Source organism: Solanum pennellii, chromosome 9 (genome assembly GCF_001406875.1).
Source record: "Solanum pennellii chromosome 9, SPENNV200".
In the NCBI taxonomy this organism is placed as follows: Eukaryota; Viridiplantae; Streptophyta; class Magnoliopsida; order Solanales; family Solanaceae; genus Solanum; species Solanum pennellii.
Genome location: NC_028645.1, coordinates 18,228,397 through 18,244,475, shown reverse-complemented (window position 1 = coordinate 18,244,475; position 16,079 = coordinate 18,228,397). Strand labels below are relative to the sequence as shown.

The window sequence follows — 16,079 nt, the reverse complement described above, 5'->3', positions numbered from 1 at the left end:
TACATTTTCACTTATAATAATTTAAAACAGGGTAAAACCAGAAAAGAAAAAGGATAATATATTTATCGTCCAGTCATTCCAACTTGAGTTTTTACCCATCATTACAAGATGATAGCTAAGTTTCATCTATTTTCTATCTTAAAATTTTAGATTTAACTCTTAAAAAAAAAGTATTTTAAACTTCTAAGGGGTAAATGATCTTCAAATAAGTAAAGAAGATGCATTTATAATTTAGTATCATGTTTAGTTGCACTTAATAGGGGTCTTAATACGAATGATTTAAACACTTTAATTATTAAGTACATTTATTAACATTAATATTTTAAATTTTAACTGAACATAAAATTTTAATATCATTGAAAAGTATATTTATGTGGATAATTTATTATTATCATATCATAATTACCATTGATGTTAATCATTATTATTATTGTCAATCATCTTTATCATCATATTTACAATTACTGTCAACTACTACTGCCTGCCGCTATCACCCTAGATTTGTCTTGAATTTTCTATCTTATATAGATTTTACAACAATTATGTTTTAATGCAAAAAGATTTTCTTGATTCACAAAATGTTTTTTTTTAATGGAAATTAACTTTACTATATCCATCATTTTTATGAAGAAGAAATTCGGAATTCTATAAAATAGAATCTTTTATTCTGGTATAATGACAAAATAGCATCCCAATGCAATTTTTTAGTTGTTAAAAATTTGGATTTAGGGGAAGATTATAAATTTATGCCTATTATAGTAATTTTTCCAATAAGTAGCTTACTTAATCAAATCGTATAACAATAATAATATGCTTCTTTTAGTATGATTTTTTTATTATATGATTTAACGTTATACGAAATTTATAATTATTAGCCTTTGAACGATGTTCTATCATTTTGATCACAAAATTTATTATGTCTATTATTATAATTATATCAACTCTCACAATCACTGTCAATCATTATTGTCAGTCACAACCACACCTACCACCTCAATCATTATAATTATACACTGTCAGTATTGTTGTTACCACCTCCACCACCACTATCATCCCATACCACCATTTCAACCAATGCATACTACCAACCATATCCACCATCGCATCTACCACCCTTGCCAACGACCACCAACACCACCATAAAAATCACATATTCTTCAATCATTACCATCAACTATAAACAACAACCAAATCTATTATCACAATTAATTACTATTACCACAACTGCTATTAATCACTATCATCGTGACAACGATCTCCACCATCACAATATCACTATCACTATTACTAGTCATTAGTACCAATCATCACCGCCACTTGAAATTATAACTAGTAAATATAGTTTTTTTTTATCAAATAATAATTTCCTTTATTAAATTATAATATATTAGCCTCCAAAATCTTCTCAAAAGATTGGAAGTTAAAACATAAAATGGCAAATTGAAGCTAGTAACTCCTAGAAATTAAAGAAAAAAAGGGAAGAGAATATGAAATGTAAAAAAATCTGAAAGTTTTTTCTATCATTATCTTTCAAAAGAAGTGGCACAAAATTCCATTGTCAATCAATTAATAAAAGCAAAGCCAAAGCCAAAGTTGAATAAACTTTTGACATAATTAGATACAAGTTGATGCAATTACGTAATTGACCCAAAATTCTGAAATTATATTAGTTGATTTTCTTCTTCATTCTGTTACTAATACGGAATTAAATTAAAAATTGTTTATCATTCTGTCAGACCTCCATTTTTAAACATGAGCCACTTGTCCAATTTTATCTTTTTTAAAATCATATATGGAATTAGATTTAATATACTAAATATATCAAACAAAAACAATATTATGCTTAGTAATCTGCTTATGGATTTAACGTGGTATGCATTAAACACGAGTTGATAACATAGGAAAGAGGACAGTTCGTCGTAATTAACGTGCTACATTTGCCATTAGTAATTAGTATAATATAATTTGTTTAGTATATGAGATACGAATAATAATTTTACAATTAACTTTATTTGATATTTTATTTAATAATTACAAAATTATTTTATTCTGTCATTTATATTAAAATGACTTAAGAATGGCTTATCAAAGCTAATATATATAGCTTAAAGTCAAATCTTATTGAGAGGTCTAAAATGATATTTATAACTTTATTCCTCGATTTATTTGCCTTCTCCTTTATCAAACTAGAATTACTTACACATAGTAAAACATAAAAAAATTATCACATGAGATATTTGGAATAGCGATGAAGTTAAATTTTTTTAATTGAAAAGAGAAAAAAATGTATTAATTAGTGTTGATAAATAAATAGTACCAAATTTCAAGCTAAAACATTGAAAAAATGTTGATAGCCAAAGTCAAACCCCCACCGTTACTAGTTTTTGACCCCATAGATGTTGAACCAAGCCCTTTAACTGGTGTTGAGGGGAAATATAGACATAAAATACATATTTAATCTTATATAGGCATTATAATTTTTTAATTTAAGATATTAAGGTGAACCATTAAATTGGTCTTGATTTGAAACTACTAAACTATGATTTTTTTATCTCCTCCGTCTTACCATATTGTAAGTTTTAACAACCTCTAATTATGTAATTATAGTTTATAACTAACTATGAACCAAATAGTAATATTATAGTAATATATAAAATTACATTACAAGTTAAGAACTAAAATGGCTGATAAAGGCGTGCAAGTTGTATGAAACAGTCCGTCCCCATTACAACTCATCCAAATACTCTTTCCATTTCTTTTTTGTTTTTTTAAAAAAGCCTCCTCTATCACTTCCAAGAAAAGTCTTGTTTCATTCTTTTTGATTTCTTCAACTTTTAATTCATCTAATTATCATTCAATTTTCAGCATTTTCGCAAAATGGCCGTTTCACCTGAATCTTTTCCCCCGAGAAAACGTCGGCCGTCGGCCAACTGTTTCGTGGCTCCGAATCTCTCCGATCGCAATCTCCTTAAATCTCTTCTTCTATTATCATCAGAAATCTCTACTTTAAAACCTTTGTTATTTCTTCTCAAGAGAAATACATCTTCAATTATCAGGAAATCCAAGCTTTTATCGGTATTATTTGAGGAAATTCTGGGTAGAGATTTTACATATTCAAATACATCAAGAGGAGGAGGAGGACATGTAACTGGTTTTCCACCTTCTGCTGTTTTGTGTTTCGATGAATTGTACATAGTTTTACAGAGAATGAAGACTTTGCTTGAAGATTGCCGTAATTGTAGTAAGATGTGGCTACTTATGCAAATTGATGTTTTCTGTAACGTTTTTCATGAATTAACTCTTGAATTGTCTACTTTATTGGATATTTTACCTTCCAAAAAGCTCAAATTAAACGACGATGTTCAGGAACTGCTGATTCTCATAACGAAGCAGTGCTCGGAGAAATTTACTTATGTCGATCCTAAGGATCGAGATTTACGATCTCAAGTTGTTGAAATGCTCGATAGAATTGAAAGAGAAATCGTACCTGATCAGTGTGAATTAACCGAAATTTTTGAGAAATTAACTTTGCGTGATTCTACAAGCTGCAGGGATGAAATTGAATTATTGGAAGAAGAAATTCAAAGTCAAACAGATGAGAAAGCTATATCAGATATCATCGCGTTGATTGGATTTGTTCGATATGCTAAATGTGTGTTGTACGGCGGTTCAACACCGAGAACAAATTCACGTCGGAGACGGGCGGCGGCGGATGTTAATATTCCGGCTGATTTCAGGTGTCCGATTTCGCTTGACTTGATGAAAGACCCTGTGGTGGTTTCCACGGGACAAACATACGACCGCAGTTCAATAACCCTTTGGTTCGAATCGGGTCATACCACGTGTCCTAAAACGGGTCAAACACTGACCCATACAGACCTCATACAAAATTCAGCTTTGAAGAATTTGATAGCTATGTGGTGCAGAGAGCAGAAAATACCCTTTGAATCAACGGAGATGAACGTTAAATCTAACGGCGTTGTTACCAACAAAACAGCGTTGGAAGCAACGAGAATGACTGTGTCGTTTTTGGTCAACAAGTTGAAGGCTTCCCAAGTTGTAGAATCGGCTAACAGGCTTGTTCATGAGCTTCGAGTCTTAGCTAAGACGGATTCAGATAGCCGAGCCTGCATTGCTGAAGCTGCAGCTTTGCCGTTAATGGTTAAGCTGTTAGGTTCTGAGCATCCGAGCTTACAAGTTAATGCAGTTACAACAATTCTCAATCTATCTATTCTTGAGGCGAATAAGACGAGGATAATGGAAACAGACGGAGTTTTAAACGGAGTTATAGAAGTGTTACGGTCTGGTGCAACATGGGAGGCAAAAGGGAACGCAGCAGCAACGATTTTTAGCTTGTCAGGTGTACCTGCTTACAAGAAGAGGTTAGCTCGAAAGACACGTGTGGTGAAGGGATTGATGGATTTGGCACGTGAGGGGCCAACGAATTCAAAGAGGGATGCCTTAGTAGCTATTTTGAATTTGGCGGGAGATAGGGAGGCAGTTGGGAAGTTGATTGAAGGCGGGGTAGTGGAAATGGTAGCGGATATTATGGATGGATTACCTGAAGAGGCAGTTACAATTCTCGAAGTGGTGGTAAAGAAGGGTGGATTGGTGGCCATTGCAGCCGCATATCCATTGATGAAAAAACTGGCTATAGTATTAAGGGATGGAACAGATAGAGCTAGAGAGAGCGCTGCAGCAACGCTAGTGAACATGTGTCGTAAAGGGGGATCAGAGATGGTGGCGGAATTGGCAGTACTTCAAGGGATTGAGAGGGTGATTTGGGAAATAATGGGAATGGGAACAGGGAGGGGAAGAAGAAAAGCAGCAACATTGTTGAGAGTTTTAAGGAGATGGGCTGCTGGATTAGATGCAGAAGTGGCATCAGGGGCATATTCAGATGTGAATATGAATACTTCAACCAGAATAGTATTGCCAGGTTAATTTTTTCGAAAAAAATTTGTTCTTTTGTTTATTTGTTTACACAAATATGCACGACAAACTGTAACATTTGTGAATTGTACAATTGTTCATACCTTTTTCAAGTTGAAGAAAATAGAACAAGTTTCAACATTTATTGACAAAATTTAGCTGTGTATATCTTTGTTCTACACATTGGTTGCTCTTAAGTGTGCCAATTCATATTGAAAGCTGATTACTCTGTAGTTGGCGCATTTGGCTTATCTTAAGCTTTATGTATGAGTGTATTTTCTTGTAGGATTTGAAGGAACACACTGATGATCTTAGTTGTGGATTTATCATTTGATGCGATTATAATGAAATTAATCATACAATAAACTATAAATTTCATGGTCTTGCATTATGAACTAACTACTAAGCCTCATTTTACCCTTTGAATCAACGGATTGGGACTACAATATGGGAATCAAACCCTCACTAACAATATGAAAGTTCAGGTAATCAACCTATTGAACTACCAAGATTCCCCAAAATAGTGAAATGAGGTTCTAGTTGGGATATATAATGACCCCCCATCGTTACTCAAGGGCATCTCATGCAGAATCTCAATTTTTTGGAAATACGGTGCAAAATTTAAAAATTCGAGCATATGACAAATTTGTCTTGTTTTGAAATCGGCCAGGCTGACACCAACCTTCCATAGAAGGAAGCCTCTCGCTATGGTAGCACTGCTATAGAATCTGCATGACCGCTATTGCGGGCTGACAAAAATTCAGACTCTAGTTAATACGACTTCTTCTATGTTTCCTCCCACTTTTGAAGGGGAAAATAGACGACGAGGGTTTCTCCAAAACCCTCCAAAAGCATCCGGGGTGTGGGAGCAATGGAGGGGAAAGATTACAATGCGCAAGAAGAGGGGGGCTTGAAAACCAAAGGAATTTCGGTGCTTGTTCATCACAATTTGCTCTCACGGTCGAAAGCTCATAGGCAAGGTTCATCAGTTGATGCTTGGCGCCCAAGTAGGCTAGCTTTTGTTTACATTGCATAGTTAGACCCTTTGTTACTGCATTATATCTTGTGGATTTTCAAAGATTGCATGTATAGTTCTTCGGGCATGGAGTCTAAAGGTTAAGCTTGTGGCTAAGACGATTATGCTGATAGTGTTGGTAAGCTAATAGTGATTGTTATATGGTATGAATATGTGTTGTCTGGGAAAGATTTGTAGTCTAATTTGGGGATGATCAAGGATTGTCTAGGAGGTAACTTGTCGGTAGTTGATGGTTGTATGTATTCTAATTCATATATGTATGCATGTCTATTGCTTTATAGGTATCACATGTGCAATGCATATTGTGGAAACCATATCGAAGTATATGAAATGACATCATGTTGATAATCTCACACAATGAACATGTTACTTTACTTATGGCTTCAAGTGTTATTATTGTGATTATGCATGTTGTTTGTGATTGCCGATTGACTAGGGTACCATGCTGATATATGAATACTAATGGTTCGCTCGGATACCATGTACGATGTAAAATACTAACTCTAGTAGGCTTGGGAATGCACCGATACAGCAACAATTTGTGTGTGGGTTTCATGAGAGGACCGGGTATGTATACTTGTGGTTCCATTATGATGTATGCTTGTTGGATCATTGAGTGGTCCGGGTTACTTGGAAGATGACTATGACTAAGATATGGCTTGTACGTAATCATGTGGGACATGTTTTATGCGTATGTTAACTCATGATAAGTACTGGAGTCTGGGCTATGTAATACTTGTGGTTATATGGTATGTTATTTGTTTTGCTAAGTTGTGGTTTCTAGGCCATGCAGATGATTGGAGGTTTGGGCATGATTTAAGGGTTGGTAGTGACTAGGGTTGTTCAGTGTTTAGAACATGTCCAATAATAGGGATTTAAGTTAAGAGGGACAAGTTGGTCTATGGCTCCTATTTCAAGTACTTAAGAGAGAGTTGTAGGTTGGTTAACAAGTTTGTAATGGTCTCTTTTTAGGAAAAGTCTATGTGATAAAGGATTAGTGTATGATCTGATATGAGGGTAGCATAATAGGTAGGCTTGGAAAGTGTTAGGGTGGCATAATAAGTAAGTTTAGGAATCATTAGGTGGAATGAAGGGTAGGCTTGGGAAGCTTAGAGTGGCAAAAAGGGTCGAACATTTGATGGTAAAGTTAGCGGTGGAATCAGGAAGAGAGTTGGGATCAATGTGTATTACTTTGTGGACATTATACATGGGATAGTAGAAGATGATAGATAGAGACTTTGGGTGGAGTCACTTTCTTATCTCATGTTTCCTCCTGAATGTCTACTTTATATTATGCGGTAGGTTCGGGTCGACCGATGATGCCTACAAGTTGTTCCACAACCATGTCATGCCCATATCTATCATCTTGGCCTCATAGGACTCATGGGGAACCTCCGACACCCCAACACTTCATTCATAGGCCAGACATTCATGAGAACGCTTCTCAGATATAGATAGTAAGGTTAGAGGAATCTCATAGAACGGTAGGAGGGATAACATAGAACTCTAGTACCCACATGGACTGAGAAAAGGGAGGAACCACTACCAAAGTCGCCATCGAACTCCTGAATCCGGTTGTATAATGTGCTAGCAAGTCGACTCCCCTAATCATAAAAGCCCGCTCCAAACAAAAACCTATCCGTCAGATTTTGCGGAACCTTTCCTTTCTGGTATCCTCGAGAAATATCTCATTAAGGTAGTTTGATCGCTTAATTTTTTCCATTTGATAATCTACAATAGTAGAAACGTGGGTCAGAAAACCACTAAATCATCCTTAACAGTGTGTCTAATAAGAAAACATGATTTGGTCTAGTATTGGAGGCTGTAGTAGATTGCTCTCCTACCATAGCAGCCAGGGTGGCGCTATATTTGGAGGGGACTACTATAGAACTTATACAGAGCGCCATAGAAGAGGGCGACATAGCGGGTAGTTGTTGTCGCTATAGAGAGATACAAGGTCCCTATAGCGGCCTTCATTGTTCCAAACCTCCTAAGGGCGCGTAAGGGAAACTATGATTTCCAAGAGAGTTTTAAATCTAAGTTTTGAGCAGTAATCTCAAATCACAGAATCAATATGTTTCAAAAACATAAGAGCCAATATATATTTTAGGAGTAGTATTGAGCACCGATATAGGGGAGAGTTCAGATAACTCACATCCCCATAAACCATGTAGCCATCATGGGTAGGAAAGGTTCTTACTTTTTAGATGAACCCTTTCGTAGTTTACTAGTGGATCCATTAGGCAGTTAGGTCTTATACCTTTGGTCGGGTATAGGATGCACTGACAACGTGAGGTAGATCGCTATATCATCACTGTAGCTCTTAAGTGATGATTGTCGGTTAGAGAAACTCCCACGGCATTATTTGTATGGTTCCTCAAGAGGTTCTACTTAGTATGAAGGGGGTATGGGACATCATTCATGCATTGCACTAGTAGACTTTGAGAGGAATCATGCCATGTCCTTTATTATGGTTATGAATTGACATCATATTATTTTGTATTTTTAATACATCTCACAGTTATTTTGTATCTTTGTATACAACAGAGTTTACATCACGTTTTTAAACAACTTTTTTTCATTATGGACTTGCTTTTAAATTGCTTAATGTTGAAATGAGTTTAGTTAAGTATTAATGAGTTGTGAAGAGTCAAGGTAAGTGTTTCTTTCAGAATCTCCTTCAAGCCTATGTTATTTAGCATTTCAACTCGCATACTCGTACATCGATTATACTGATGTCAGTTCTCCTGCATCATTATGATGAAGATCCAGGTAATTAGGATCAACATTTGACGCACCGTTGATCCAGTGAGAAACTCAGAGTCAGTTGGTGAGCCTCCTTTCATTCTGGAGGACATCTTTATCATTCAAGTTGATATTTTTTTCTTGTTTTCAGTTGTTAGGATGATTAGGGGTCCTGTCCCAACATCCCTCCTTGTTTTAGAGGCTTCATAAATAGATAGAGTTATTTTATTTAGTCTTTTAATTTCTTTTGTAAACGATAAGACTTGAGTTTTCAATTTGGCTGAGTATTATTTTAAAGATATTCTCTTTGAGTTGTTTCTTTAGTGTTAAAGTCTTTCGCTGAGTAAAGAAAGTCAGTCCAAGGGTTCGCTTGGGACTAGCAATGATCTTCGAGTGCCGGCCACGCCTAGGGTGTAGGTTCAGGGCGTGACAATACCCATCACTATTTTTGGGTAGCTTTCCTTAACTGAACAACCATACTTTAAAAGGACATATCTTAATCATCCGACCTCGAAATCGAACAAACTAGGCGCCGTTGGAAATATAACTAAAATATATTTCATTATATATCTTGTAGCCCACCTAACTCATCCTGTACTGAAAGTTATGATCGTTTCAAGTTGACCTAAAACTCATAACTTAAGCATAACTTGTAAAATTTCAGATTTTGCTATTTTCAATTTAGTTCTTTTTGGAACTCAAGGTGATACATCTAGTGACCTGACCTTAATACTAAATAAATTTTAAATTCCTTGGGAAAAAATTAGTCACTAAGAAGGATGGTTCGGCATTTAGGAATCACCCCTTTATGAAATCCACAAGCAAAACCTCACGAACGTGGTACTTTGGCTCGTTTTCCTCTTTTCTCCTCTCGCTTTCTTTCTCTTAAAACCCCAGGTGAATTCTTTGAGTGCCTAAACTGAGCAAATTTAGTTTAGACCCCTAAGTAATTATCAAAAGAAAAATAATTTAATTGGGTATGGAAAAGACCAAAACACCCTTCTAAAATCCGGTTTTGACTTTCCTTATCTGGACATTCCAACTTTAAATGGGCAAATCTCCCTCATACAAACTTAGAATCGTGCAAACTCGACGGCACTGGAAAGATAATTCAAAGATCTTTCCTACGATATATGTTACCACACCTAACTCATCTTGATCTATGAGTTATGGTCATTTGAAGTTGACCAAAAACTCATACTTAACGTAATTTACCAAATTTCCAGATTTAACTTATTTCGAAAAAATGATTTCTTTCTAATTATAAATCTTTCTAGTAGCGGGGTGTTACATTATCCTCCCTTTTCCTAATTGACTTTTTAAATGTTTATTTTACTTTTAAATAATCAACCTTTATTTTATTTTTTTACTTTTTCAAAATCATGATATTTTTTTTTATTTTTTCATTGTGTAATAAATTTTCTATAGAAAAATAATACACCATTTATTTCAAATTAATTTAATTATTGAGACATTTTTCATTTTTCAAATTAACTTAAGTGCTCAATTTTCAAGACTACTTTTATAACATTCTTCCAACTTTACCCTTCATTAGTTAGTATTGGAACTAGTTATCAATGATTCTTTAGTTATTGAATCATAAATTTGACAATAATTAATAAGGGTAAAAATGGAAAGTTATGCCTAATTTAAGTCTTAATTCTTAAAGAGTATGAAACACCTTAACAATTCAACTAATTTGAAATGAAGGGAGTAATATTTTTTAGATGGAAAAGAAAAGTCAGAGATTCTAATTGATTATGTAAGCTAATAACATTGTATAATTATTATTAATAATAAAGAAAACTCTAATAGGGAAAATGCACAAGTACCTCCCTCAACCTATGCCCGAAATCTCAGGGACACACTTATACTATACTAAGGTCTTATTACAACCCTGAACTTATTTTATAAATAATTCTCTACCCCTTTTCAGCCTACGTGGCACTATCTTGTGGGCCTAACGCGTGTTGAGATTTTTTTTAAACTAGTGCCACGTAAGCCGAAAAGGGGTGAAAAATTATTTATAAAATAAGTTCAGGGGGTAATAGAACCTTCGTATAGTATATGTTTGAAATTTCGGACATAGATTGAGGGATACTTATGCATTTTCCCACTCTAATATGATAACGTTGAGCTGGTAAATAGAGCTATAATTTAACAAATTTATACAAGACATATTTTGCTTATAATATTAACAAATTAAAAAGGAACACAAAGTTGTTGGTGGAATTAAATATGGTCGAGGATGGCCATGGAAGGATAATGTGGTGCCAATATCTACCCCAGCTTGGTTAGTTCAGTAAGGATGATAAGTTTTTCGAGAATTTTTGATAAGGCACAATTAACACATTCATACTTTCATTTGTTAGTATGGATCCCTTCTCATTTTTAGATTACAAGTTGTATACTCTTATTCTTTATAAAATATTTCAATTGTGATTTGTAATAGTTGAAATAAGTTTGAAGTTTAATAAAATTTGAGGAAATAATTCATCAATTAACACTCATATTTTCTTTCTACCATTTTCATCACATACGTACTTCAAAAAAATATCATTTTATAATATCAATTCTAATTAGCATGAGAACACGTGCAAGAGACACGTGTTCAACAACTAATATTACTAAAAGTGGGAACAAATAAATTAAAATATCAAAATGATATTTTATTTAGCTATTTAAAGGTAATTTTATTTTTATTCATGATATAGTGATGTTCTTATTATAATACTATTATTCATTATTCTCTTTTAGGGGGTAAATTGTATGGCATGATAAAATAATATTTTCAGAGATGATGATTCTTTTATCATTAGAAAACTTATGTTAGATTATTTATACTTGTATACTCGGGTTAGAAGTTTTGTGTTCTATGAGTTTCTTTAATCATGTTTGTAATTATTTCAAACTATTGATATATTTTTATAATTTTGTTTTACTATGTTATTATATAATATTATAGAGAAAATGATCAAATGCCCCCTCAACGTATAACTGAATTTCCAACTACACACTTAGACTTTACGAGAGTCCTATCACCCACCCGAAACTATTTAAAAATGAAATAATTATACCCTTAAAAAAGTCATAACCAGATCTATGGTGGCATGTGCATTTCACGTGTTTGACACGACATCAAATTATTATTTTTTTTCACCATCACTAGAACACCATAAGTCCATTATTGGGTCTTTGAGGAACAAAAGTGAATAATAATTTCATAGCTCGTTCAGAGATATTCGAATTTTGCTCATTTGATACCTAAAATTAACTTTAAAAAAGTGGGGGGGGGGGTAGAAGACGAATATGACGAATATTGTCATTAATGATGGTCACCGAAGATAAACAATCCTCTCAAGGAAGATGAGGAGGAGCAACCTATGATGTCTGCCACATCATCATCTATGGCGACAACAATTTCAAATAGGGAGAGAGATTCTACGATATTTGATGGATTAACAAGATTAATAGCCAAAATTTTGTAGATATAATTGATTGATTGAGATTTGATATTCTATTAGTAAAAAAATATTTTTTCGGTTGGTCCAATCGGATTCAAAGTAAACCTATATTTATTTTTCTCAAATTAGATCCAAAGTATCCTGAGGTAATATAAATATATGTAAATTTATCTCAATTGATTTTGGATGATTAGTATTGCAAGAGTTTTATATGAGTTCAAAAATTTATTTTGAATCAAAAATAGTGAATCCGGTGAAGATATTGATGGCAACAAGACTTAGAGGTGGTGAAAGATTGAGAGATTTGTTAATAGGGAAAAGGGCTAAAAATACCCCCTAACTTTATTTTATTGGTTGACTTTACCCCATCCGTTAAAATAAAGTTATTTATACCCTCGCCTTTAACAAACTTGTCATTTCTACCCTCCAAATTAACGGTTGCCCTAAATTGACCCTAAATCCCAATTTCAGTTTAAATTTCCCATTTAAAATTGATTTCCTCTTTTAAACCGGACCCAATAAACTAAATAACATTGGTGAAACTTCAAACTTTCTTCCCAATTTTGTCAAAAACAGAGATTTTGCACAATAATATACAACTCAATATACATAAACCAACAAAAATGAAAATGCACCATTAGAGGAAATGAATAGCTATTGCCATGGTACAAATCGTTTTTGCATAGATGATACCAAATAAATGAGAGAACACCATTACATTATTTGGTGCTGTTTTCTTGTACTCCAACAACCCACAACTCTTGAGCGATCCCAATGGTGACAAATACAACTGAAGAACTTCTTGCAGATGCACATTATCTCCGGGCAACGATGACGATCAAAAAGCAAGAGGCCGAAACCCTTCTGCCTCAATGTTTCACCCCTTCTTCTGCACCATATTTTCTTCAATATTCCCTGTTTTCAATCTTTTAATTTTTCGCCATTGATTTGAACCAAAAGCCCCCAGTATTTCAATTTTTTGATCTTGGAAGACCATGTTGGTAATTGGTAGACGACAACATTGTTCAAATCGATTTGTGTCGATTCATTGGAATCAGAGGAAGAGTAGTAAGAACGGAATGTACCAGTTCATCGGAATCGGAGGAATATTAATAAAAGAACAGAAAGTGAACGAAGAGAGTTATCCTTAATTGAGACGATTCTGGTAACCTTTGTGTGACGATTCTGATAACCTTTGATGGAGCAATAAGAAGTCACTGTTCAAGTTATTGAGAGGGAAAGAGGAGAGGCTTTGTTGTTATTTGTTTACTATAATGGGTCAGGTTGGATTGAGTTTGGATAATAAATGATATGACAATTTTATTTGAAATTGGAATGATTTTTATTGATTTGAGGCTTTCCCTCTAAAGAAGGGTACATATGACAAGTTTTTTTTAACGGTGAGGATATAAATAACTTCTTTTTAACGGTAAGGGTAAAGTTAACAGTAAATCAAAGTTGATGAAGAAGAAAGATAACAAATAAGAAATATAAATAATTGAAAATGCATATATTTATTGAATGAGATATTAAAATAAAGTTTTAGTAATAGATTTTGATGCTCACTCTCCCAAAGAGAGTGAAATACACTAACTATGCCAGCTAAGCATTCAGAGAGGTAATTATTTCAGTTTTAAATAGTACAGAGGGTAATAGGACTCCCGTGAAGTTTAATTGTGTAGTTGAAAATCCAAATATACATTGAGGTGACATTCAATCATTTTCTCAATATTATAAATTAAAAATTTAAAAATCCATAAGGGGCTTACACCCCACTCATGGCTGACGTCTTGCCTTATACTAAGTAAATTGTTCAAGAGCTGCTCAAGCATATTAGTAGCCTAAAGCAAAAATCACTTATTAATAACTTTTATATAATTGATTTCTTCTAGTTTTTAATTGATAATAATACCATTGTTATTTTAAATTATTTTTCATGAGATATAGTATTCCAAATATGTCAAATTTCTTCTAATAATTCCTTCATTTCATGAAAAATTTACTTTTTATACAAATAGTATTCAATATTTGTTAAAAAAAAAATACTCCTTATAACCTATTATTATTAAAAATGGAACCTCTTAAATTTTGGGGTCTAAGACACATGTCTTTTTTTAACACTGTCAAGTCACCCCTAAAATTGTCTCGCCTCATGCCCCTGTCCGTTAAAACACTGCGCAGAATGATTATTATAAAAGGAAGATACTTCTCCTTTTTCTTTAATACAAAGTAATGTAATTTATCTCTAAGAAAATGTAAAAGTTCAACAAATGAAAGAGCAATTATGAAAAAAATAATAATACAAACTTACCTCTTCAATTTTAAACAATGATTGGTATAAAAAGATGGCTGCCCCACGTTGTCTCTCTCTTTCTTCTTTATCGTTGACATTTTTAGGAAACTTTGGCTAAAGCAAAAGCAAAAGTCATTACTATACTCATTTTTTTGTAGCTACTTAAAAAAGAGAAGAAAAAAAAGGCTGAAATTCTTCTTACATCAGTAATCAATGAATCTGTAGAAATAGCTGGAAATCTACTGATTCAAGAAGGAACACGTTTATTTTGGTTGAAAGAGGACATCGATTGGCTCCAGATAGAAATGAGACACATTCGAGCATATGTTGACAACGCAAAGGCCAAGGAAGTTGGAGGTGATTCAAGGGTCAAAAACTTATTAAAAGATATTCAAGAATTGGCAGGTGATGTGGAGGATGTCTTAGAACATATAGAACTTTAATTACGTAATCAATTTTTGTTGTTTGATTTTATAGATTTAGACAATATGTAATTATTTGTCATTCAACAAAGAAGACGTTTGTGTATTCGGGTTGTTCATGAATTTCAACTTACTATTTTATTTTGAATTTTTTGGTTAGTCATTTCTATCAATTTGCTTAGGACACCTGTGCAGCATTACTATATTACTCTCTCTATTTCGTATTAATTTAATTTGTGAGGCAATGTCTACATATTAAGAAAAACATTCAAGGACATAATTTAAATCATGATTCTATTATTTTCCTTTGTGAAATCATAAATATAATTTTGTAAGTAGTTTAATTTATCTCTTAGAACGTATAGAACTTCAATAAATAAAAGGACAAGTATGGAAAGAATTTCAAACATCCATCTTAAACTTTTAACAATTTAATTATTATGAACAATGCAAAAACTTCAAAAAAACACTTTAATATAAAATAAAGGTTATATAATATAACATGATTTTTTTTTGAAAAATGAAAAACATATTTGTTACATATCTCTGTTGGGACTCGCCCTAGGGCAAAACTCTGGCAAAACGCCTCGAGACTGAAGTGTGGGTCTTAGTTCGGTAAGAATCACGCCCTAAGCTGCATATTGTACGTCCTAAGTACGCCCAACACCCAACGTTCGGGGCTCGACTAACATATCTTATACAAAGTAATTATGTGTTTAAAATCTGTATAGTTAACATTTTTGACCCTCATAGTTCTTGAATAAATGAATGATACTTAATAATTTTTAAATCTATAGAGATAATAGTAACTCAAATAACTAGTTGTAGTATCACATCTTTACTATTTGATAACAATGTAAAGATGATTATATATTATGTAACATTTCTTTCAAAAATATGTAGCAAAATTTTACTTTTTCTTGCTTATTATTGATCTTCATGGTTTTGTCATATGGCTCAAAACTATCATATTTTATTTAACTATTTAAAAATAATTTTATTAAAGATCGGTAGGGCGCTCGAAGCTTACGCCTTGTACTTAGTAAAACATCCCGTCTTACGCCCCGCCCTCGACAACACTGCAGCGAGTGATTGTCATAGAAAAAAGAAATTTCTCCTTTTTCATTAATGTGCAGCTGCCCCATCTTCTTTATGATTTCCTTCTTGACATTATTAGGAGACTTGGC

The 16,079-nt window shown here is 33.3% G+C and overlaps 1 protein-coding gene across 1 annotated transcript; it reads left to right on the top strand.

Moving 5' to 3' along the window:
• The first annotated feature begins 2,696 nt into the window (after positions 1–2,696).
• LOC107029384 (U-box domain-containing protein 16) lies at positions 2,697–5,183 on the top strand. The gene has a single exon (XM_015230784.2). The coding sequence runs from the start codon at positions 2,878–2,880 to the stop codon at positions 4,942–4,944; it is 2,067 nt and encodes a 688-aa protein (XP_015086270.1). The 5' UTR covers positions 2,697–2,877; the 3' UTR covers positions 4,945–5,183.
• Positions 5,184–16,079: the final 10,896 nt, after the last annotated feature.

Coding starts and splice junctions, on each gene's coding strand:
- LOC107029384 (XM_015230784.2), top strand. CDS start 2,878: ATGGCCGTTTCACCTGAATCTTTTCCCCCGAGAAAACGTCGGCCGTCG.